This window comes from Chiroxiphia lanceolata, chromosome 12, assembly GCF_009829145.1.
Source record: "Chiroxiphia lanceolata isolate bChiLan1 chromosome 12, bChiLan1.pri, whole genome shotgun sequence".
Classification (NCBI taxonomy): Eukaryota; Metazoa; Chordata; class Aves; order Passeriformes; family Pipridae; genus Chiroxiphia; species Chiroxiphia lanceolata.
This window is the reverse complement of record NC_045648.1, coordinates 11,145,226-11,168,105: the sequence shown is the minus strand read 5'-3', so window position 1 is coordinate 11,168,105 and position 22,880 is coordinate 11,145,226. Positions and strand designations below refer to the sequence as shown.

General features: G+C 43.0%; 1 protein-coding gene and 1 long non-coding RNA gene across 2 annotated transcripts in view; one reads left to right on the top strand and one right to left on the bottom strand.

The window, feature by feature from the left end:
- The first annotated feature begins 1,941 nt into the window (after positions 1–1,941).
- Positions 1,942–20,731, top strand: LOC116792677. The gene is made up of 4 exons (XR_004359227.1): positions 1,942–2,129; positions 3,441–3,522; positions 14,775–14,887; positions 20,590–20,731. It is a non-coding gene; the product is annotated as an uncharacterized LOC116792677 (long non-coding RNA).
- FBN1 (fibrillin 1) overlaps positions 20,729–22,880 on the bottom strand; it is a 146,399-nt gene continuing 144,247 nt past the window's right edge. The window contains 1 exon segment of the mRNA XM_032699840.1: positions 20,729–22,003. Coding sequence (XP_032555731.1) covers positions 21,614–22,003 — 390 coding nt within the window. The 3' untranslated portion in view covers positions 20,729–21,613.

Genomic DNA, 22,880 nt, shown 5'->3' with positions numbered 1-22,880 from the left:
TCACTCTCTTCTTACTCTTTCTTCCTCCATTCCTTTAAGTGGATTGCAGTCTACTTAAGGATTGCATTGTAATGAAATTATTGTATAGCTTGGTATACAAGCTGCACTGGAGTTTCCAAATCAGATGCTTCTGGCTGCAAGTTCAGGATATAAATTAAAACTTACTTAGTATGTGTTAACCCAGTAAGGGCAGGTGACACATAGTATCCTGAATTATGTAAATTTTTACTAAGGTTACCTAGTTCTGTATTGGTTGCTACTCCTGTAATAACATAGTCTGGAGCTCTTGTATTTGTCTTCCCCCTCTTCTAATTTTTTTTTTTTTTAATAACTAACATTGTATTTTGGCTTAAAGATGGTTAAATAAGTTTTGGTAAGTAAACTTCTATGACCCTGCCTATTTCCTGTCCTGTCAAACCTTTCCTTGTAAGAATAACAGTGTCCTTTTATTTGGTGGAGTGTAGCATGATGTTTTTGGCAGGCTCAACATTTTTGACTTGCATAAATTTGTGACCTCAAGTGCAAGAAAAGTGAATGCTTGCTTCAGTGCCTCATGGTTTCTGCCTAAAAAGAAAAGTGTCCACATCGCTAACCATTACAATTTCTGAAGGAAAATTATCAGCACACTTATTCCACCTGATTGCACATGACTGCACTTCCAAAGAAAAGAACCAGAAATAAAAATAAGTATTTTGCACCTAGTTATGTAAGGTACCAAAAAGCCTGAAAATATAGGGCAGAGTGTACTGCCTTCCTGGTTTCTAGGATTGGCACACGTGGCGCTTCCCTCACTAACAGCTATTTGGCAATCTCTGCCTCAGTAAGGATGTGATTCTGAAAAGTGTAAATTTGGGGCTGCTGCTGGGCAGAGAATGTCACTGCATGGTTAAAGGTTGCAGGATCAGGTCTGAAGTGAATTTACGTAATTATTTTCCTACACTTTCCCTCCATTAACTGTGGTTATTTAGCTCTTTACCACTGAAGTGATGCTTTTCCCCTACTCAGAACACAGCAAGAAAGCCTTTTACCCTGCCAAGTCTGAAAAACTGACAGATTAATTTTATATTGAGAGCCGTCATCCAGAAAGTAACTACTGTATTTGAATATGTAAAATATGTTTAAACAACCATATGTGAGCTGTATATGCCTACTTGCTTGCTTCCCCTTAGACTTTGATGGGTTTTTTCATTATGTCACAAAAATTTTATATTAATCTTTGGCTTTGTAGAGAACATTTGTATGGTAAATTTTGAAACAAATACGAGGTTTGTATCAATTAATATTTCTTGTAGTCTTGAGCTGAAAAAAGTTATCTTTTATCTACTATTGTTTATAGCAAAGGAATTAGTTTGCTTTCGTTTTGTAGGAGGAAAAAGGAAAAACAAACAGTCATGAATGTAGCATCTTTGGCCAGATTCTTTTAACATGAGTCTTTTGTGGTTTATGGATTCCTAGTCTGAAAGGTTGTCTCCAAGTGTCCAAGACAAAATAACTGTGTGTCCTAGTTGGAAGGAAATGTCTTTCCTTTGCAGCTAAACTAACTGTGCCATGTCTAGGAAGCATGGCAGAGTATAGTATCCAATGCTGCCTTGCTAACACACCTCAGTCCTGACTACAACCTCCCTGCCTGCCCAGCTTACACTCTGGTCACTGCCAGATTACAGGGACCCTTCCATAGGGTGCAGGACAGATCAAGGAATCCCCACTTGTCAGGTTTTCACAGCAGCAAACACAAAACACCAGTCTTGCTTTCCTACACTTCCATGTCACAGCTTTTGCTGGCAGGGAGCCAAGCTGTCAGCATTACAGGTAATTCAGGCCATTTAAATTCTGCAGGAATTTATTGTTCATCCTATCTATGGCTGTATCTTAGCAACATATACAGGCTGGAGCAGTCAAAGAGAAGGAGGTGGTGTTTTGTTAGGGGATAAAGTAGGATATTTCATTCCTGTTCTTACCTTTCTTCTCAACTTGCATTAAGGCATCAGTAATGTGAGAAAATTGAAAAAGGAGCTGTGGCAATGACAGGAAATCATGCATCCAGCAACAGAGATCTCATTGCCCTCCCCAGATGTGAAGAGGAGGTGGCTGAATAAGAACAGACTCAGCACTCCCACTTCATTATTTTGGTGAGGGGTTTTTTTGACTGGTTGGTTGGGTTTTAATATTAATCATATCAATTAAGCTTCTAAAAGTTTTCCAGGAAAAACTGGATAAACCTCACTGCCTGGAAGACTGCTACCAGATGAAAAGCCAAACTGCTGCTCCGGGGAGGCAGCACAGTACTGGTATTTTTGTCAGAAAATCATTCCTCACTGTACATCTTGTTATCAGTTTCTAGCCAAAAAAGGCTTTAAGAGTGGCTTTAAAGAGGGCCTCATATTTCTGGAAGCATGACAGATGTCGTGTCCCACCCCAGGTCACCTGCAAAGAGCCTCCAGACTGCTGTTCATCGCTTTCCCAAATGCCAGCTAAGTCTGACTAATAGTCAAAACAGGCAAGCTTTCACCATTGTATCTTGAGCAGGCTGGAGATCTGCTGTGTGGGAGAAAGTAGCCTCTGTTTGCATTTACTTTTTATTTGGATGACCTTTGAGATGCTTAGCATTTATGGGACAGCCTGGACTGAGCAGAAAAGCATAGCTCAGGCACTTCCAGGTAGTTTGGTTCCTACAACAGGATTTTTGATTTTTCAGTTTTCAGTTCTGTCTACTGGCCACCTACTTGCCAACAGAACACGCCTATTTATTTTTACATCATTTTCTGCTAACAAAGTTGATTTTAAAACCATGAGAACTACATTAGTAACAATAACAACAAATTGGACTCCACCTCTGTCCCCCTACTCCTGAAGTTTGCTATTCAGATGTACAGAACATAAGTCCAAGGCATGGCTATGTGTATATTACAGCATGCAAATGATCACTGATGCCAGGGCTGCGTACAAGCTAAATGAAAAATTATTACTCATTTGCAATTATTCCAAGACATTTTGAGTAGCTGCCAAAATAACAGAACAGCTGGATGAGGAGAGGGATAGGATCTGTTTAAGCTGGCACTCAGGCTACAGAAACTCATGCAAAGTCACAGCCATGGTTGTCTGGAAGACTTAACTTTATCCCACTGTTGAGCTGGTGCACAACAACACGTGTTGCTGCGTGCTAACAACATCTGCCCAGAAAATGGGTCACTCTTCCAGTCTCCAGTATATTTGAGCTGCTGGAGAACACTGAGTGCCTCTAGAACCATAGATCAACAAAAACAATGTCACATCAAAATCAGGACTGTCTGCCTGTGGCAGGTTTGTTCATCATGATACTACATTGTGGATACTAACCCATGTTAGAAATTATATGGGAGTTTATTACAAATACTGTGACTGTGTGAATAGAGTAGATGTGCAGAAAACTAAGGCTTACCTTGTATCTTTTACCCCCTTAGGATCTCCCTGGATAGAACCTTTCCTCCTTGTGCCTTTGCTCATTGATCTCTACCTTCTGGATCGCCAAACTTTCATCTCCAGGTGTGCCATCAGCTAGCAGGAAATGGGTAGGGTGATTAAATAGGAGCTTGAAAAATTCACGTGAAATTTGCTCACTTCTAGTGAACAGTAGAGAAATAATTTAAGCTGTATTTAACTGGTGCAAAAGAAAAGTGCTTACCAGTTAGGCATTAGAATCAAAATAACATTAACAGCAAAACTCCTGGCTTAGCATTATAAAGCATATGCCAATCGTCCAGGGAAAACCTTTTCGGTGCAACTCCATCACAGGTCTATTAAGTTGCCTCTTCTACTGATAGAAGTATTTTACATGGTCTCACTGGTCTGTGCATGTTCCCAAAGTCTGGTGGTGTTGCTGGCAAAGCTTTATTATATTCCTGCATTACATAGGGAACTGTGCAAGTGCTAAACAAAAGAGAATGACATCCAACTCCTAACAAAGACATGTTGGGTATTCAGATTTCCCCCCTCTTCCCATAGCCAAAGTGGCAGTCAGACAAAGGCTTCTTCTGAATCCTTGCTCATTATGTGAAGCACAACTCAAACAATCATCAAATGGTATTAATCATGGCCTTCCATAGCTCTATAACTAATATTTTTAAAGTTATCCTGCATGCTAAATATAATTTTCAGCAGCTGAAAACTGTGAAACTGATACAGCCCTCATCAGAATACTGAGGGTACTGGCATTGCTTTAAAACCATCTCCATACTCAACTTGAACAGTTCCTATGCACATAGATCTTCAAGAAAAGTCAGAGGACTGCATATTTTAATAGCTATGGAAGTATTTTATTGGATTCATGTTTGTTAATGCCCAATACTCAAGGTCAAAAATAACATTTATATATTTGGCTAGAAGCATTGCCTTGCAAGAGATCAAGATGCCAGAAAGTTATGCTTGATCAACAGTAGATGCCCAAGGGATTTGAATGAAAACATTTGGAAGAATTAAACCAAGAACTGTCAAGAGTCCTCTATCTATAAATGCAGTTGTTTTTAGTAAACATCTGTTGAGTGTTTTTAATTCACCTAAGGAAAATATGTTAGAATTATGGTTTTTTGTGTGTTTCTGGGACACGAGATCACAAATTGCCAAAGAACTTTGGCACAATTAAAAGGAGTGAGAGTCAGACAGAACACTTCAAACACTAGTCAGGGCAAATTCTGAATGTTTGCCAAGTGAAATGCAATTGATCAGGGTTTGTGCACTGCTTACTACTGAGAGATGACAAAAATCTGAATAAGGAGTAATTACTGGAAGAGACAGCTGTGGGGTGGGGCACAACATTGGCCTCATATGATCTGTATACAAGAAGTCATTAATATAGAATTACATCTGAGATACAATATAGCCATAAGACTGAGGGACCTTCTCACAGAGTCCCTTTTGTCCATCAGAATGAAACATAGAATGCTACTGATATTTCACAGGCTCAAAGTTATTCCTAAGGGCAAGAACTAGTCAGCTATGTCATAGTCTCCCCAGGGAAGCTGTAGAAACCCTTCTGGCTTGATGCAGACAAAGAAAGGAAAAAGCACCCCACAGAGAACAGCCCTGCATTGGCTGGTGGGTTGAGTAGATGACCTGATGGGTCTTTTCCATCTATAATTTTGTTCTGCGGCTTTGATACTGAAGCCCTGTGGACATCCACAGTGCTCTTGCTTTCCTGGAAGCTTTAATAAAGATCTGGTTTGGAACTCAGAATAACTAATACCACTGAGCAAATGACTCTAGTATGGGGTGAGAGGAAACAAGAATGCCAGTGGGAACATGCCCTGTCACGCTAGTTAGGTTTATTCTGGCCATGAACACCAGGATTCCCTGCAACACTTGCATCAATATACAGTAACTGCAATGGATGTCAGCATTCTGCTTCAATGCAGAAAAAAAATAGTGCATAACCACTAATTGAACTGTTTGCCCAAGATATTGTTTGGATTTATAAACTCCCATGTCTGGCCTGGTCCAAAGTTCATTAGGAGATGCAGAAATCAATCTAGAAATCCTCACTCAGCAACAAACATGTCGCTATTTCTCTACTCTATACCTACTGTGTGGCTACCACAAGCCTACTTCCTCTTCACTGTAGCACATCCTCTTGTTAAAGTTGGTACAATATCACAAAAGCCACTTGGTCACATTTATTCGTCAGTCCAAAGACTGTACTTTCTACTTCACCCTGTTGCCACTGGAGTTACTTCAGGGGCAAACACAATTCCAGTTCTACCTCAGAGAACAGCAGGAAGATTCACAGTCTCTCTTGTCACCCCACACTTGGTCACAGGGACAAGGCTTGGTTCTCTGTGTGAGATACACCAGAAGCCCCTAGGACAGAACCAGTTTTGAGCAGCCTCTGTTGGTCCATAGAGCAGAGCTCCTCAGCTAACAGTCAGGTTTCCAACAGTTTGCAAAATCTATCTTGCCAATACATTAACTAAATGAAATATGGTAGAATGTAGCCTACAGCAACACAGATGTGAATCTAGAAATCTAATCTGTGGAGGAATAGTGGTACCAGAGGAATATTCTGACTCAGCTGGAGCAACTTCTCAGATCTAAAGGAAACTTTGCCCACTGGGAACTCACAGCAGGTCACAGCTCTGTTTCTCATGAGATTGGCCACATCTGTTCCCTTTTATGCAAGAGAAACACTTCATTAGGGCCCTATGTAACCTTCTGTTGGGCAATACTGGGCACTCCTGGTTTCATGAAATGGTGAATCAGTGGGTTCCATTATTGCTTCATACCTCATACAGTAAAGTTTTGGGTGGGTTCTTGGACAAGAATCCTGGCTCTGAAAGGCGTGTTTGATATGGTAGCCTTGGACACAGCCGTATAATAATTCAAGCACTTCTTACAAAGTGCATGTGTTTACTTACATCAATAAGCATAAAATGAAAGCCATCACTTTTGCTATTGTGTAAAATAAAAACACGTCAACACTATTATAGCTCCTGGAATTCAGGGGGACCTACACAGACAAAGGACCCTGCTGTGTGGCTTAGGAAAGTTACCCTTAGTCCAGCAGTAGACTAAATCCAGCACAAGTGTAAGTGGACACCAGGACTGACTTGCCTCTGCCACAGGTCAGGATTTAGTTTCTTTCGGTCATTATCCCATAAAAATACAATAATCTTTTTTAGTGGCCTATACCTCTTTCTGTAAAACCCTCAAGTATGGGGTTGAAGGTACAGACGTGACATTTGGTCAGCACAAATCCACTCTCAGACTTACCATGTCTAAACCTAAAACAGTCATTAGTATAACAGGTAATTGAACATAGTGTCACTTGAAAGCCTGTTTAACTAATCAGTCCCTCACTACAGAGAAAAATTCTTGGTGGGGAAGTAGTTCTGTTTGTTCCCATTCTTACCTTAATGTAATATTGCTGCTATATTTTGTCCTCCAGAAAGCACTAGGGACTGTGGCTTTGCAGCTCCCTCTTTCCACTAAATGCCTCACACAGATGACACACCCTTAGCAGTGCTGGGCCTGAGCTTGGGAACATCAGCGTGTTCCAAAAACCAGAGTTCCCACATTGCTCCATAATTTGCTGCTATCAGGTTACTGGGCCAGCCACAAATTGACTAATGTAATAGTCATCAAGGATCAGGAGGTTTTAGGGCGAGTGCTTAATTTACAGGGGAGGGTGATTTGTCCTTTAGGTTCACAAACACTTTATCAACACACAAACAAGCAAGAAATCCCCATCTGCCAGCCATGCACAATACAAAAATAAAAGGGAGTCTACAACTTTAACTTGCAGTGATAGATCTTAGACAGGGCCCTCTGAATTCTGTCAGTGCTGTTTGTACTGCGGGTGCTTCCCCAGCTGTAGGAGAACAGGCCAAGGACATGAGAGCCACTGGGACTCAGCACTGCAGAGCATTGCTTGCCTTACTGTGACTGAGGAATATCATTCTTAATTGGATATCATTCCCTCTCCCTTGCTGTTTTCAGCCCACAAGCCAAACGGCAACAGCAATCAAGAGCAATTCCTTTCCTCCCATGTGCTTCACTGATGAAATGAAGCTTTTCCTACAAAATCATTTCAGTCTTAGAAAATCAGATTAGGCTTTTCCTAAGATAGAAGGGTCTTTTGAGTTGCTCTTTGAACTTCAGCTTTGCATGACTCATTGCTTACTTCCCACGGTCTTTTAGCAACCAAACTGGTTCATAACCTGCAAAGAGGGACTTTGCTCCAGCTATAACAATAGGTTAGATTAGAAGAAAACAGGACTTACATCTTCAGTAGCTCAAAATCCTGAACACGCTGATGTTTTCTTCACTGGACCAGCTCAGCAATGCTGCAAACACTCAGAAAGTGGTAAAATGAGCACAGGCTGTAATTATTGGCTGCAGCTGTTTACACCAGCCAGTCTCCTGCTAATTACCTTTAATTGCCAGTGTCATAGAATCAGAGAATGGTTTGGATTAGAAAGAACCTTAAAGATTATCAAGTTCAAACCCCCTGCCATAGGCAAGGACAACTTCCACTAGACCAGGTTGCTTAGGGCTCCATCCACAGCTCCTCTGGGCAATGGTGTATTCACTAGGATGAATATCTGGTGGTGACCTGCAAATGATTGCCAAATAAAAGTCAGTCTGAATTCACTGACTGGAAACTAGCAGGGAGAGTTCATCGAAAATCTGCCTACACTCTCCCAGAGCTGCTCATCCACTCTGTAGTAATCTGCTGTCTGAGTCTTCTAAATGTTAAACTGCAAGATCTAAGGTAGACAGTTATTGTACAGTACATCATCCTTCTCTGGATATTGCAATGCCAGAAATCTTTCTTAGTATTGCATTTGCATAGTAATCAGTGAAGAATGTAGTCCTAGCAGTGTTTTTTCTCCAGCTGTTGTATTCACTACTTTATTTTATCATATGAAAACATGTATCTTTCCACCTAGAACGACTTTATTCAGTCTGCAACTTAAACTCATCTTAATGGCATCTGTAAAAAATATAAATTAATTTTGGAAGAGGTAATTGCTTAACACCACTGGGCTGCCACTCTGTGGGACAGAGTGATTTTTGTTGCTTGAGGTGAGCAAATAGACATATTAAGCTTCCCAAATCAGGCAGACAATAGGACCATGAGGGTTGCATGGACTTATTATGGACTTCATAGAATATGTTTCTTTTTATTTAACCCTTCACTGTCTCATACTTTGCAAGTATCTCTAGACTTCTGAGTTACCATCAAAATATATTTCATACAGTTGCTGAAAATAAACCACTTCATTATTTGAGCTCCTCAAGCTCCCAGTGCCATGCACAGCTCACCTTTTCCCACCCATGTGTATCCTTAGATATGTGTTCTGTGTCTTAATACCTTGAAGATCAGGTGAGACTAAAAAGTTAAATCAGGTCCCAGTGTAGATTGTAGACTCAGGGTATCTTCCTGCCAGCTCTGTAAAAGAAAAAAAGCAAATGCTGTTTGTTTGGTGCTTATCCTAGAACATGCAGTACAGAAAGCTGATAGATCAGTTTATGTTTCCATCCTTCCTGAAAAGAAACTTGGCTTTATGCCATCTGCTTCTTCTGACCTGAAGGGACCTGGTGCTGTGGAAAAGTGTGAAGAAGTCCACCTGCTAGGCTATGTGGCATATTTTTGGGCCCCATTTCATTCCCCAGAGCAACAATTCTGATGCCTGTAGCATCAGCAATCTCTGAAATAACTGTAAAAAACAGAAAGAAAGTCTGTTCATTCCAAGGAGCAAAAGGGGAAATAAAAGTAATGGATTGATTTTCGGAGTCTGACCTGATATGTATTTAGCTCTAAGTAAAAACCTCTGGGTATCACATCACCAGGTGGTTGAATGACTCTTTTTTTTCTTTTTAAAGAAGCATTTACAGCACTTCGGGAAAAAAAGAAAGTAAGAAACAATGTCTTAATTAGCTCCTATCAGGAAAGGGAGGAGTGGACAGGAGCCCCTCATACAGCGTTGATTGAAATTGTGTCATGTGCTGTTCAGTGGAACTTTGTTCCCCAGTGACTGTAAGCCATGAGCTAACTTTAATACTCACTGTTGCTTTCTCTGTGTATGTACTTAAATGCCTTCTAGCAAAAGTGCAAAACCCAAAGCCACTGGTCAGCATCAGCCAAACTAAAGCACGAGCTAAATGTCTAACAGCTGCTGAGCTCATGTGTGCCTTTCAGGAGAGGCTGGATTAGCTGCCACCCAAATAAAAGCAAGCAGCGTGAGCTTCACCTGTATTAGTCTGCAGCAAAGGGGTGGGAGCTGCTACCAATGGCCTGTCCCTTTGGGGACTAGACCTGCCTGACCCTTGGCTCTGCCTAGACATACAAGCCTTGCCTTTAGGGTGCCAGACTGCTCTTATTTCAGATTTGAACTCCCACCCCAATATCAGCGTTGAAAGAGCTCTATATATCAGAAATCCCACAGCACAGTTTAGAGATGGGCTCACCCGTGACCAGTGGGAGGGCAACTCTAAAGTAGCTGCTAAAGAAAAAAATGTTGCTTGAATCCAAAAATGGAGAAAACCTTTCAGTCAGCTTAATGAATGGTAAGGTATGGGAGAGTACGCAAAACAAGAAGAAACCAGTGAAATAGCTGTTATATAATGGCAATTAACTTCCTTAGCTCATTTTACTTTTTAATTTATTCAGGTAGGTGGCAAAATATTGTCACTAGAAGTCATATATCCTGGGGTGATGGGAAAACGTATGAGCAGGAGGCAATTAAATGGTTGTAAAAGGGTTGGACAGAATATGACACGGTGCCAGCTTCACCTAATGAACCTGCCCAAATTTATAGCTGGATAAAACATGTTTATTTATGGGTCATTTGAGTTCTCAAGTGACAGATCAGATCTGTGGAGTGGCAAGCATAGCATCATTATTGAAATAATCATTGGCAAGCATTGTGAGATGCCCTTATAACATTTAATTTTATAAGCAGTTCTGGATGATAACAAGTGGCTGCTCAGTCAATTGAATGAACACAGAGAAGTGACTGGAGGCTGGGTTACTGGCACAGGGTCAAGGCACTCCTGGGCGGATGGGACATCTCTCCATCCATAAAAATTTTTGTTTGTTACTTATGCTCTGGGCCTCTGGGAGCTCAGAGCAAAACTCCACTGACCGATGAAGTTCCACTTCTGTGCCAAAGTATCTCCATCAGCCATTTCAGCTGCACAGCACCTATCCCACACCCAGGCCTGTCTCTATTGCCAAAGTCATCTTCACAGCACATCTGTCTGAGCAGGACACAGGCTCAGCTGAGGGAGCACCAGGGCCCTTCTCTGCTCTTTGTTTTCCTTTCCTGTGCTGGAGCTCTGGATGGCTGTGCTGAGCACGGGAGAGATCCCAGGGGCACTTTAAGGATTCAGGGTAAAATCTTGTTCCAGTGAAATCAATGGAGTTCTGCCATTGACTTTGGTGGGGCCGGACTTCATTCATAAAGTGTTGACTGTTATAATAGATTTACCAGCCCTGCAGGCAGCCCATGCAGCAGTGTAATAGATCTGGCACTCTTGCTTCTAGAAATGAATCCCCTGGCTCAGGCCAAGGTCTGCAGAGAGCAACTTCCCTGTGCCAAGCCCTTCATCTGGGAAACCTCCCACCCAATCCACTGTGAGCCTGGGTGCGAGTGGGGCTGACCTGTGCCTCCACCACAGAAGGATAACCATTCATGCCACCCAGCTCTGGAAAAAGCCAGAAGTCCCATGCAGGTGCAGCCCAGGTGGTTCTGCATTGCAGTGGGCTGGTCCCTCGAGCAATAGCAGCAAGGGTGGACTTTTCTGGCTTGAGCCGTGGCCAAGCTGCTCCTCAGCAGCCTCAGCACAAAGATGGCTCAAGCCACCATCTGAGCCAGCATCTGCACAGGCAAAGGGCAGAAGTCTGCCTTGTTACAGGGCCAGGACACTGCTGTAGCAGCCAGCACTGAACCTGTGCTACAGCTGCAGAGAGAGCTGTGGTGTCAGTGCTGCCTGCCATGTGTACTGCCCTGGCAGGATGGTCACTTTATTTAAAAAGAAAAAAGAGGAGAGAGGGAATCCTGCTCCATTGTCTACTGCAAGTGGAAAAGGGCTGAACTAATTCAAACCAAACTCAGAACAGAAACTCCTCCCAGGCGGAGGCATTTTTCTGTCAAGTTTCAGCCCTGGGAGAATTTTTACAGCTGAGCAATAAACTCTAGAAACAGAGGTTAAGGGCCTCACCAGCTCCAGGCTCCTAATACAGGGAGCAGCACAGAGCAATGGGCACTCTTTAATCTGTAGGAATGTGTCAGGCTGATGAGAAGCTGGACTTACCAGGGAAAGAAGGGGGTTAATTACCATAATTGCCTAACAAACATTTCCTAATATTGTCACTTTTTACCCACAAGTTACAATTTCTGTTACTATAGAGGCAAGATGTTGATACTGGATTCATTTTCTGGGTTTTATTCCTTTTTGTCATTTTTCCCATGAACTAATAAGCCACAGTGGATTTGAAAGTATGAGCAAATGTGAACACTATACAAAGCACTTCTATGTTCTATTGACATTTTCTTCCCACCCTAATAATTTAGAGCTGTTAACATAAAAAAAAAAATAAGATGATCATACTTCCCATCACTTTCATTTCACAAGTTTATGAAGGAAGAATTGTGAGTAATTTCCCATAGTTATTGTTTGCAGCACAACACATGGTCTCAATTACTGGGATAAGAAACATAGAGAGAGTATTGGTGAGGATAAATGATTTATCTGTGCATTTCATTCAAAATTCATTTTCCATGCCATAGTTTATATTACTCTGATCAACCATCATCTTTTTTATTTGACTTTATAAACATAATCCAGCTATTCTGAGCAGGACCCTGGGTCACAAGAGATCAGTTTGCTGACATATTTTTAGAGCAGTGAAACATCTGCAGAGTGACTCTCCACCAGATAAATCTACCTTCTGCTAAAGGTATCTGCCCAACAAGGGCAGATCTGGACAAATCTAGACTACCAGGACACAAAATAACTCTTGGATTTGACTTTTGTTCTCATTTTCAAGAAAAGGAAAAGGTACAACAGCTAGTATCAGGATCCATTCTCACATAGGACATAATTCCATGCCTTTTCTTTCTGGCACTTGGAGGTACTTCACTTGCCTTTGCTCTACTGCTGCCTTGAAAATGCCATTTCTGCATTAAGGATCTGCCTGGCTGCAGGCCCGTGGCTGATCCCTCTGCATGGGAGCTGTCTCTGGAGCAGCTGTACAACAACCTCCTGGTGCTTTGCTCCCGCTGCTCAAGTAGCAGACAGGTACCATGGACATGTGACTGTGCTGAACCAGCGTGTGCTGTAAAGAGGCAGCCCCAGCACAGGTCACAGCAGCTCAGACGTGGCACAGAAACCAGATTTATTGCTTCAGGACTTGATTGTTGCAGAAGATTTGAAGAGTGTGCTACTGCCTGGCTGGGACAAGCTGGTGGCACTGCTGAGACTGGCAGCAAATGAGGTTGGGTTACTTGCAGGTTTTGCAGGGATAGGGGTTCAGCTGACAACAAAAACAGCATTTCTTTCACTTTTTTGCTGGTGCTCAAAGACAAAGCTGCTTCTCTTGCAGGATTGCTCCTGGTTAGAGATCATGGAGGACATGAGATATTTAATGCTTAGGGGGCTGGTGGGAAGGTCTCCCTGCATAAATCCTTTACCAATACTCTGGTTTTTAAATAAATCCCAGGCTGGGCTGTGGGGAACACAGCTCACAAATGAGCCCAACACAAATAGTTGGTCTTTTTCACCAGAGGGTTGTGCAACTCCTGCCAGACTTGGCCTTCAACCTGGGCCTGGTGGTCACGCTGGGACCCACAATTTCCTCTCATGATTTTTCCTGTGCTGCAGAAAACACTTTTGTTCCCAGCATATTTTGGGATATAGGAGCGCATAGCCTGTGTATGGGCAACAACATGATCTTTAATAAACTCAGTCTCCTAAATGACATAATCATATTACAGGGCAAGTACATAATGGGCAGATTCGCACAGAGCTGGCTTCGTTGAAGAGTGAACTTTTGAAAGAGTTCTGCTTCCTGGTTCCTTACCTTTGCTCTGAACACGTGTAGTGGATTTTTTCAGCCTTTTTTTTTTTCCTCCTTTCATTGCTGGGTGCTGCTTTTGGTCTTAACCCATGAAACACAGACATGATACATGATTTAAAAATAAAGACCAGGTCTCCTCAGGACCTCCCCCCATCCCTCACCAAAATGATTCCACACCACACAGCAGCTCTCATGGCCTGAGACTCACCTTAGGGTTCTCCAGATCTGGCCTCATGCTGTATCACACCACAGCTGTACTCACCAAACTGATGCTGGTCTAACCTAACACAGCATCTCACCTCTGTGGTGCTGTGAAGTAAGAGCTCTACTAACAGACGAGGGATCTCTGAACTTTACATTCTTTTTTGTGGCTTCTCCCCAGTCCTGGGAGGACCCTGAGATCTTGAAAAAGTACTGGGACAGAGCAGATTTGAAAATTGGAGGCAAAAAAATGATAGCAAAAAGGTTTTAGTGAAGGGGATTTATGCCTTTGGCAAGTACAATTTAAACATGTGAAACAGGAAATCTGTTGAATTCTTACCTTTTTTTTTTAATTCAGTAAATGAGGAGCTGTCTTTAAGGCCTTATTAATCTACCTGCAATACTTGCTGAAGTCTTATAATGATCTGGGCATAATGGGCCTTGGATTTTTTTCTCTTTGGTTCATTTGGTAACCTCTTACCACCCAAAGCCCTGTGTACTGCTTTACAGTCCTTCCCAAAGTGCTGGTTGGCTCAGGAGTGTCAGCCCAGGGCACAGGCTGTGCATTAGAGCTGGCAGCCTTGTGCAGTGGCTACCACAAAGGCACATGGCTGTTGCTTCACACCAAAAATCTCCTCTCTTCCAATTCCCTGTTGTTTCAGCTTTGCAGTGATGTGGATACAGACTGACAGTGCAGTTCCTTTCATATTCCTTGTCTGCTCTGCGCTGGCACCTTCCTCCTCCCTGCCCATCTCTCCTATCACATGTTCCTCAAAGCACTTACATTCCCAGCTCAGCTGTTCATAATTTTCCTGTTTCTTGAATCCAGCTCCTGCTCAAGTATTTTCCATCTACAGTTTATGTTTGATGCAAAAAGAATCAGGTGATAAAGGGGTCTAATGACGATATATAATTTTTTATTTTAAAAGACAACTTTATATCTGGAGATCTCTTTAAAGTGCCTAAATGAATCTAAAGAAATCTGCATGAGAAGTGTTTTCAGCTCTTTTCTATCCTTAAGGTATCTGTGCTATGGCAGAGCTGGCAGCACTGAAAACTGAGACCTGTAATCCTCTTGGGCACCTCTCGACTGGGAGAACTGGCACCACATCGCTCTGAATCTCAGCAATTCAGGTAGGAAGTCCATTTCTCTACTGTGTGCTTGGATGTGAGCCATTTTTAAATGCAATATGGGCATGAGGACCATTGGTCCTGTTCCCTGAATTTACTCATTAATTCCCTTGTTAGCTGAATTTACTCCTCAAACTGCAAACACACAGTATGGGCTGGATCTTTGTTGCATAAGCCAAACCTAAAGTCAGTGCACTCCAGGCATGGAAATTGCACATGCAACTTCAAATTAAGAGTCTGGGGAAGGTTTAATTATTTGGAGGATTTAGTGGAGCAGCACAAACCATGTCAGATGCTGGCTGGCCATGCATGGCGTCAACTGCAGTGGGGGGAACAGATCCCAGTGCTGATGCAGCAAAACAGGCATGTGCTCAGTGTGGTGCAGGGCTTTGGACTCCCACACTGGGAACCAGTTTCTGCACAGTTTGTCTTGGGACTCACCTCTTTGCTCTGATTGTTTTAGTTTTATGGTTAAAATGCAAAATCAAAATGAAACTCAGCCAAAGTGCCAAGATTTCCTGGTTACAGGTTAAAATGAAGCAAAGAGTCCATGGTTTGTATGGTTTCAACCTAAAATCATAAATCATCTGTTATTCACCTAAAATTTGTTCCAAATTTACTCAAAAGTTGGCCTCAATTTGCCTGAAACTTGGCCCATGATTGCTTGAAACCGAGCCCAGCTTCAGAGAGAGGTTCATGAACCTCCACAAACCTGGCCTGGATCTTGAGTTTGTAATGAAACCCAAAACCAGGGGAGTTTCACCTGGTTTGGGTTTGGTTATAGACATTTCTCACGGCTCTAGTATTTATTATGATTACAATAACAACACATTTATACAGAGCTGCAAGCACACACACAACTCTGCAAAGTGAAGAAGTCCAGACAGTTTTCCTACCTGTCTGAGCTCACGGGCTCCATCAGGTACTGCACTGCAGCTACAGTCACACACAGGCCCAGATGGGCTGCTCCTAGGTTGTCACAGACCAAAAAAAACCAAGAATCACTCTGAAGCACCTCACACAGGAATGACAGGGATAAAGAATCAACCTCCAAAGAAAACTAAGTGGCAGTGCCCTGTTTTCTGGGCAGGTTCATCCAGCAATCTGAGAGAGGAGCCAGGCAAGCTGGCAGAGCCCAGGTCCTGCTCATCAGCAGTGTCACTTTTGATTATCTCCATGCAGCCTGCTGACCTGGATACTTACCCAAAACCTTTCTTTTCTAGTACAAAACCATCAGGCACTGACACTCTATTTTATTTTTTTTTAAATGGTGCTGCTGCATCTGCAGTGGCAGCATCCTGGGTGGGGGTACCTGTGGGGAGAGCCACTTCAGGGGCTGGGTGCTGGGGCACAGGGACATGCTCCTGACTTTCAGAGGAGCGTGGGGAGCGGCCAGGGCTCCAAGAGGCTCCATCTGGGACACATTTTGGTGCACGGGGGCCATTCCCATGGCTTTTTGCCTGCTGAGGCTGTCATGGCTGATGAGCCCCTGTGGCTCCTTGTCCTCCTCTCCAGGGACACCTCAGTACTTTAGGATTGCTCCTGGCAGAATGGCCATTGCCTGTGGGCTCTCCCAACCCAAAACATCTGGTTCTCAGTTTCTGTCCTGTAAAACAAGGATGACAAACTCATCCCGACCTCACAAGGGTGTAGCGAAGCACTCACATCCTGCAGCCCTGGGAGTCATAGAGAAGCTCATAAACAAACAAACCTGCAGATGTGAGAGCCAAGCCAGGGAAAGGGCTGGGCCTACACTGCCACCACGTGCAAGGGAAGGGCCCAGCCCAAGAGAGGGGAAAAAGCCCTTCCTGGGTACTTAAAGGTTTATCACAGTGTGAGTTTAGACTGGAAGTACCGAGATACAGTTATCTGTCTAGACTCTTCAGAAAGAACACATACATTTCTATGGGTGTGTCTAAGCAGGTTGAGGACTCAGTGCACACTCACGAGCAGCAATAACACGTTGGACTGGCCGGCACCACCATGGGGCTGCAGCCCGGCTGTGCCCACACGCTCCCACTGGTCCCACAGCCCAGGCCTCCATGGCTGCTTCCTGCCATTGCTGTGCTTCACAGTTAAAAACAGAAAGGAGAGCCTGAAATACAAAAACAAACACTTTGGTGACCTCTTGGCCTCAAGGTTCCTCTCCTGCACACAATGGGAAGCTCATAACCGAGAAATTGGCTTGGGTGTGATGTTCCTCAAAAGCATTTGCTATGAGGGTGTGAAATATTTGGCAAGTTTTAAGGACAGCAGAAGAGGATTGTTGGAATTTCTCAGAGCTGAAGTCATCAACAACTTCAAAGCTTTTGCTGCACAGAAAGAGGGTCTCATCTTCAGGCAAACCAGAGCACACAGCCCACTCCAGAGGGAGCGGGCGTGGCCCTCAGAGTCTCTCCAGGAGCACCAGTGGCCTTGGTGAAGCACAACACTGAGTGGGGCCACACCACAGAACCCTATTGCCGACCACCTGCACTTGCCTGACACCAGCAGCACCTCTGCCTGCTCCTGTCCCTCTGCAGGGATGGCTGCTGGGTGCTGCAGTACCCATGTGGAGATCTGTAAATGACAACTCAGGAGAAGCACAAGGCACCAGGGCTGGTGCAGGACCAGTGCATGTGACCGAAGCCACATGCACTGGGGGGTTTTGGGCCATTGAATGACTGCAGCACTCTGCCTCCTCCCCATTTCTTTCCCTCTTGCTACTACTGCAACCTCTGCAGTGATTTAGGTTCTCATTAGTGTAAACGATGGTGTATTTTGCCCCAAATTACAGCTTTCTTCCTGCCCTGTCTTAAGATTCCACAGCATCCAGAACCAGCATGATCCTGCAGGTCAATGTGACACCCTGGACCTGGACCCCCTGTGACACCCATGCACAGTTTGCACACAGAGCCCCTCCACGCAGCCGTGTAACCGCAGGAGCTCACACAGGGGCCGCACGGGTCTCTACAGGCATCCAACACTCAGGCCACAGGCAACAACTAGGAGCTCTGGGATTTTCTGAACACAAGAGTTTTAGCCAAGTGTTATTCTGCCAAGATCGTGATAACATGAGGGCTTACTCTGGGCAAATACTCTGGTAGGACATTGCCAACCCAGATTACTGGATTAATCAGGTGTACATCACATCTTGGCCTTAGCTTCTGGCTGCTCCTGCACACAGAAAAGCTAAAAGACTTGCTCTGGGGAGAGGGTGAAGTAGACAGGATCCTGGGTCCAGACATCCCAGCTTTTTGAAGCTGGTGTTTCCTGTTAGCTCCTGTCCTACCTGGCAGCACAGGGCAGCTGGGAGGCCCTGAGGGGTGTACACAGCTCCTGCAGCTCTGGCCTCATCCACTGCTGAACTCTGGCTTCCCTTCTAGAACTGAAAAGACAAGATTTTCTCATCACAGCAGTGAAGTAAGAGAAGCTGTCTCCTCCCTGACTGGTGCCTACTCAGAAAGTAGCAGCACAACATAAGCTGTTAACCTTGCTAATTTTGGCAGAAACCTTCAGACCCACAAGAGTCCTCTGAGGCTTTAATGGTTCAAGTACAGCATCAGTTTAAAGGGAGAATCCTAAAAATTCATTCACAGCCAATGTCAATTTTTAAAAGCAGTGAGAAGGCTTTTGCAGTGCCAGTACCAGCACCTCCACCTCGGTCTAGAGCAGTGGGTTTAGTGCCTTGTGATGCACTTACCTGTTGTGGTGCTGCTGGCAGAGACTGGCAGTGCCCAAAATTGGGCCCAGGAAGGTGTAGGCAACTACTGGACAAGAGCCAGGGCATCTTGCTCTCCAAACAGCTCAGGCCTGTCTGTGCTGAGAAGTCTTGACCTGCTTAGCTCTTCCAAAGCACAAAGCTGAACTTGAATCACAGCGTAAAATATTTATCTTAGAGAAAACCTGAGTATGACCCTTCAGGACCTGCCATAAGAAAGCAAACACTTGGGGTCCTTTGAAAGTCAGCTTAAAAGGGAGACTGTGGAAACAGTCCTGTTCTGCCAAAATACACCTCGGCTGTCAAGTTTACAAGATACTGTTACAACACACAACAAGAGAATGACTGGGTTTGTACAGTAACAAGCCATCTCTGTTAACCAAAAATTACATTTATTATCCATGCATGCACCTATGCAGAGTCACATGAACAACTGCAGTGGAGGGAAGCCAGTTATTTCAAATAATTAAACATTTTGCTATTTCCTTGAATTTGAAATATATCCTGTAATTGCAAAAGATGCATATTCACAAACACCTCTACTTCTGTCTGTCTAGTGCTTAGAGTCATTCTGGTATCCCACTATCAAATGAAATACAGAAGATTATTTCAAAATCACACTGTAAGTTACAAACCACTTTTTAATTGCAGGTCTCACGCAATGTTATGCAACCTTTGTGCTTCACTGAGCCTCTAAGGAAGCTGCAGAAATTCAAACTAATGCAAATAATCGTATACATACAGCAACTAAACTGACAGGCAAAACCAACATACCAGTTAAATGGCACTGCTGCAAAGAGACAGGTGAATAAATTGCACAAGAAAATGGATTTTTACATGCTGATTGGTACAGCAAGACTGGGTTTTCCATTTTCACATCACTAAAAGAGCTGCTGTCAAGATTTCTTATTTCTACAGCGTAACAAAGGCAATTTGCAGAACTGTGCAGGCAATGCTGGGGCTGCTGTAACACAATCAAAGAACCTTTGGCATCATACAGTGTTATACAGAGCTTAAAAGTAAACCAACTCTACTGGACAGAGTCCTGACAGGTGTTTCTGAAATCATTCGTCACAGTTCCTCTCAGTGTTTAAGCGCTGAGAGAAAATACTTGAATTGTACACTTAACTATAAACCACACCATCGTGCACACTGGCACTGAAAATCATTCCCAACCTGCTGAAATAAGAGTGCCATTTACAACTGTAAAGTTCTGATTATATCTCTCCATAGTTACGGAACATGTGGAAAAAATACACTGTTCAACATTTTGGCACATTAATAAATAAAATCCAGACATGGTCTATTAGAAGTATCAGAATAACCCTGTGCACAAGCTCCTTTTTTATATAGTTATATTTGTTATGCAGAAGAAATCACAGAGAACTGAAATGTAATTACAGAAAATAATACAATTTGTGGTGAATTATTACAATACATTTCCCTTCCAAAGCTATTATAGCTCAATATATGTTCCCTCTATCAAATACAGTGCTGTCCCATCAGCAGTTTCAGTGACATGGCTTGCTGCATTTTTTCTTCTAGATTTTATAGCATCAAACCTCAGCACAATGTTCTGCTGCTGCTTAAAGATACGCCACAGCATTTGCAGACACAAGAACACCCACATCATCAAATAATTAATTTGATATTAAAACCCAGCTACAACTTGTAATGGCTCTTGGTATTGGATTATCCCTTTGTTATCAGTCCTGGTTATTTCACAGTAGCTGTTGAAGTGGGGATAAAAGAAATTAATATCTTAAGGCAATTTTAGCAAACAAGATTTTACACACTTAACTGTGTTTTCTGTATAATGATTTAACATCCACTTTACATATTTTGGCTACTGAAGTTACTTATTGACAGGATTATTCAGGTCACATCATTGGAAATGTTCTAACTTGCTTTTTGGAGCCATACAGTAACTTGACAGAGGTTCACTGCTGTTTAGATTTGTGAAGGTTTCTGTATTTCTTTTCTTCTGTTCTTCGTTTGCATGAAGAATGAACAGCAGCAGCACCTTCAAGGAGAAATCAGCTGGACACATGGACAGATACACAGCCAACCCTACCAGCAACACCGGAAGCATAAGAATGCAGTTTATCACACTTTTAGCAAGAACACAAGGCCACAGAATAAACTAAAAAAAAAAACTGTTTTATTGTGACATTTATGACATTGAACCCTTGTTGATATGAATGACTATGGGTACTCTTGACACGTTACAATATGTCGTGGTGTAGGATGGCACTGATTGTCATCTGACTTTTGAGAATGTTTAATGGTCCCTACTGACCTCAGTGCATTTTGGCAAGTCACAGAAACTTTATCATCAGGTTTGTGTATACAGTTAACAAGTAGTTGGTCTTATAAGCACCATTACAAACCCTCACATTAAGGGTATTATTAATCTAGTTTACAAATGCTTCATTGATAAAAATAGCATGATTACAGTATACACACACTTAATTTACATGTAATGTATTATAGGCATAACTGAGATAAACTACTGAGCTAACTTTGGTTGATTGAAGTATTTAGACTGAATAATGGCAATTTTGGCTTCTAAGTTGTGTAAATATTACAGTGCATTTATAAATCTAGGTTGAAAATTTACTAGCACCAAATGGATATCATAAATGGCTGACCTAGTAAGTTGTAGTTGGAGAAGCGAAGTTTAAGAATTACAAAAATAGAGCTGTCCATCAGTTGAAAGCACATTCTTGTACCTCTGCTGAAATGATGACGTGTCTTCAGCATCAGTGGCCAACTTCCAATGATAAAAGTCCCAGTTTTCAAGATTCAACATATCAAGGTAGCTCAGCTACACGTAAAAGCCTGAGAAAGTGGTAGTGTTGAGCTAGGGTATTCATCCTGTACCTTGTTTATGTAAAAATATAATAGTGCTCCTTCATACAAATGTACTCATGTAAGATTGTACCTATGATATGGAGAATCTGATTGGGAGGAATATTCAGTCCTACCTATCTATCTTTGGTTTAATTATTTGGTCTTTGGTGGATGAATTAATGAAGCAATATCTGAATTTTCATTTTCAGGTTATCTCCCAGCTCACCACTGAGGTAGTCTTTGTCATGTTTCGCTTCAAGCTGGTTAAGTTCCTTCTTTTTATAGAGTGGAATACTACTGATTTGTAATGAATAGTTTCCAGGCACTGGCTTCTTCTTTGTGAAATGAAGGTAACTTATCCCGTCCTTCTTATTGATTCTAAAGAAACCATCTTCATTTCCAGAGTCAATTAAATATCGGTTATGGTTTGTCAGTGTTGTGAGGGCAGGAAGCAGTTCCAGGATGCGATCTTTGTTACTGAGATCCGAGATGTTGATGGAGAAGACTGCTGCTTTTTCAATATCCCAGCTGGCAAGACTGATTGGCGGCTGCAGCTCCTGCTGATCCTGCACAAGAACAAAGGATGTTAGTTGGCTTTGTCACAGAGAGTTTCACATGTGCCTCTGTGTGTGTATTTCTTGCCCAGCTCTTTCATTATTAATTAAATGATCTTAAAAGAGAGGTTCTGTTATATCATCTGTCAAATCCACTGTTGTGGGCTCAGGACTCCTCAGGATGAAGTGGAGTGTTTGCACTCTGTGTGGGTAATGGGAGCCTGAGACATGCCCTGGAAGTTTCTGCGCGTGGGTCCTGCTGCCTGACAAACAAAGCCTGTCTGTGCTTGGAGCCTGTGACCAACCTCCTACAAAGAGAGCAGCCAAGGCACACTCCTCCCCTCTGCCAGGGCAGCCCCAGGCTGACCAGAACAACAACGTGTGAAGGACAGCAGGATCTGTGAGGGAGGCACAGCATTTAGGAGAGGGTTTTATGCTTTGCAAGATTCTCTTGGTTTAGGTGTGGAGCCCGGGCAGTCTGCAGGTGCACCAGAGTGCTGGAAAAGCAGCCTCACCCTTCACCTCCGACTGGGTGGTAACGTTTCAGACAGCACATCAGCTGTAGTGTTTTCATTTGGAAAGCAAGGGAAGCTCTACATCACCCTTGAGACAAATCCAGCACTAATCACAGAGAGTAGTAAAACACACTGAAGAAATACAGCTTATGATCCCACTCTGCCCAAAATCTAATGTTCACACTTTATAGGCAAAACCAGTCTCCTGCCTTCCTGTGTTAGCAGAGCACCACTCACTGAGCATGGAATGAAAACAGCGAACAGGCTCCCGAATTCCCTGCATTTGTACATGGAAAAGCAAGTTCTTTGGCACCTACACATGAGCAGAGAGTCCAGGTGGTACTTACCTCAGAGTAATGATAGTGTGACAACAT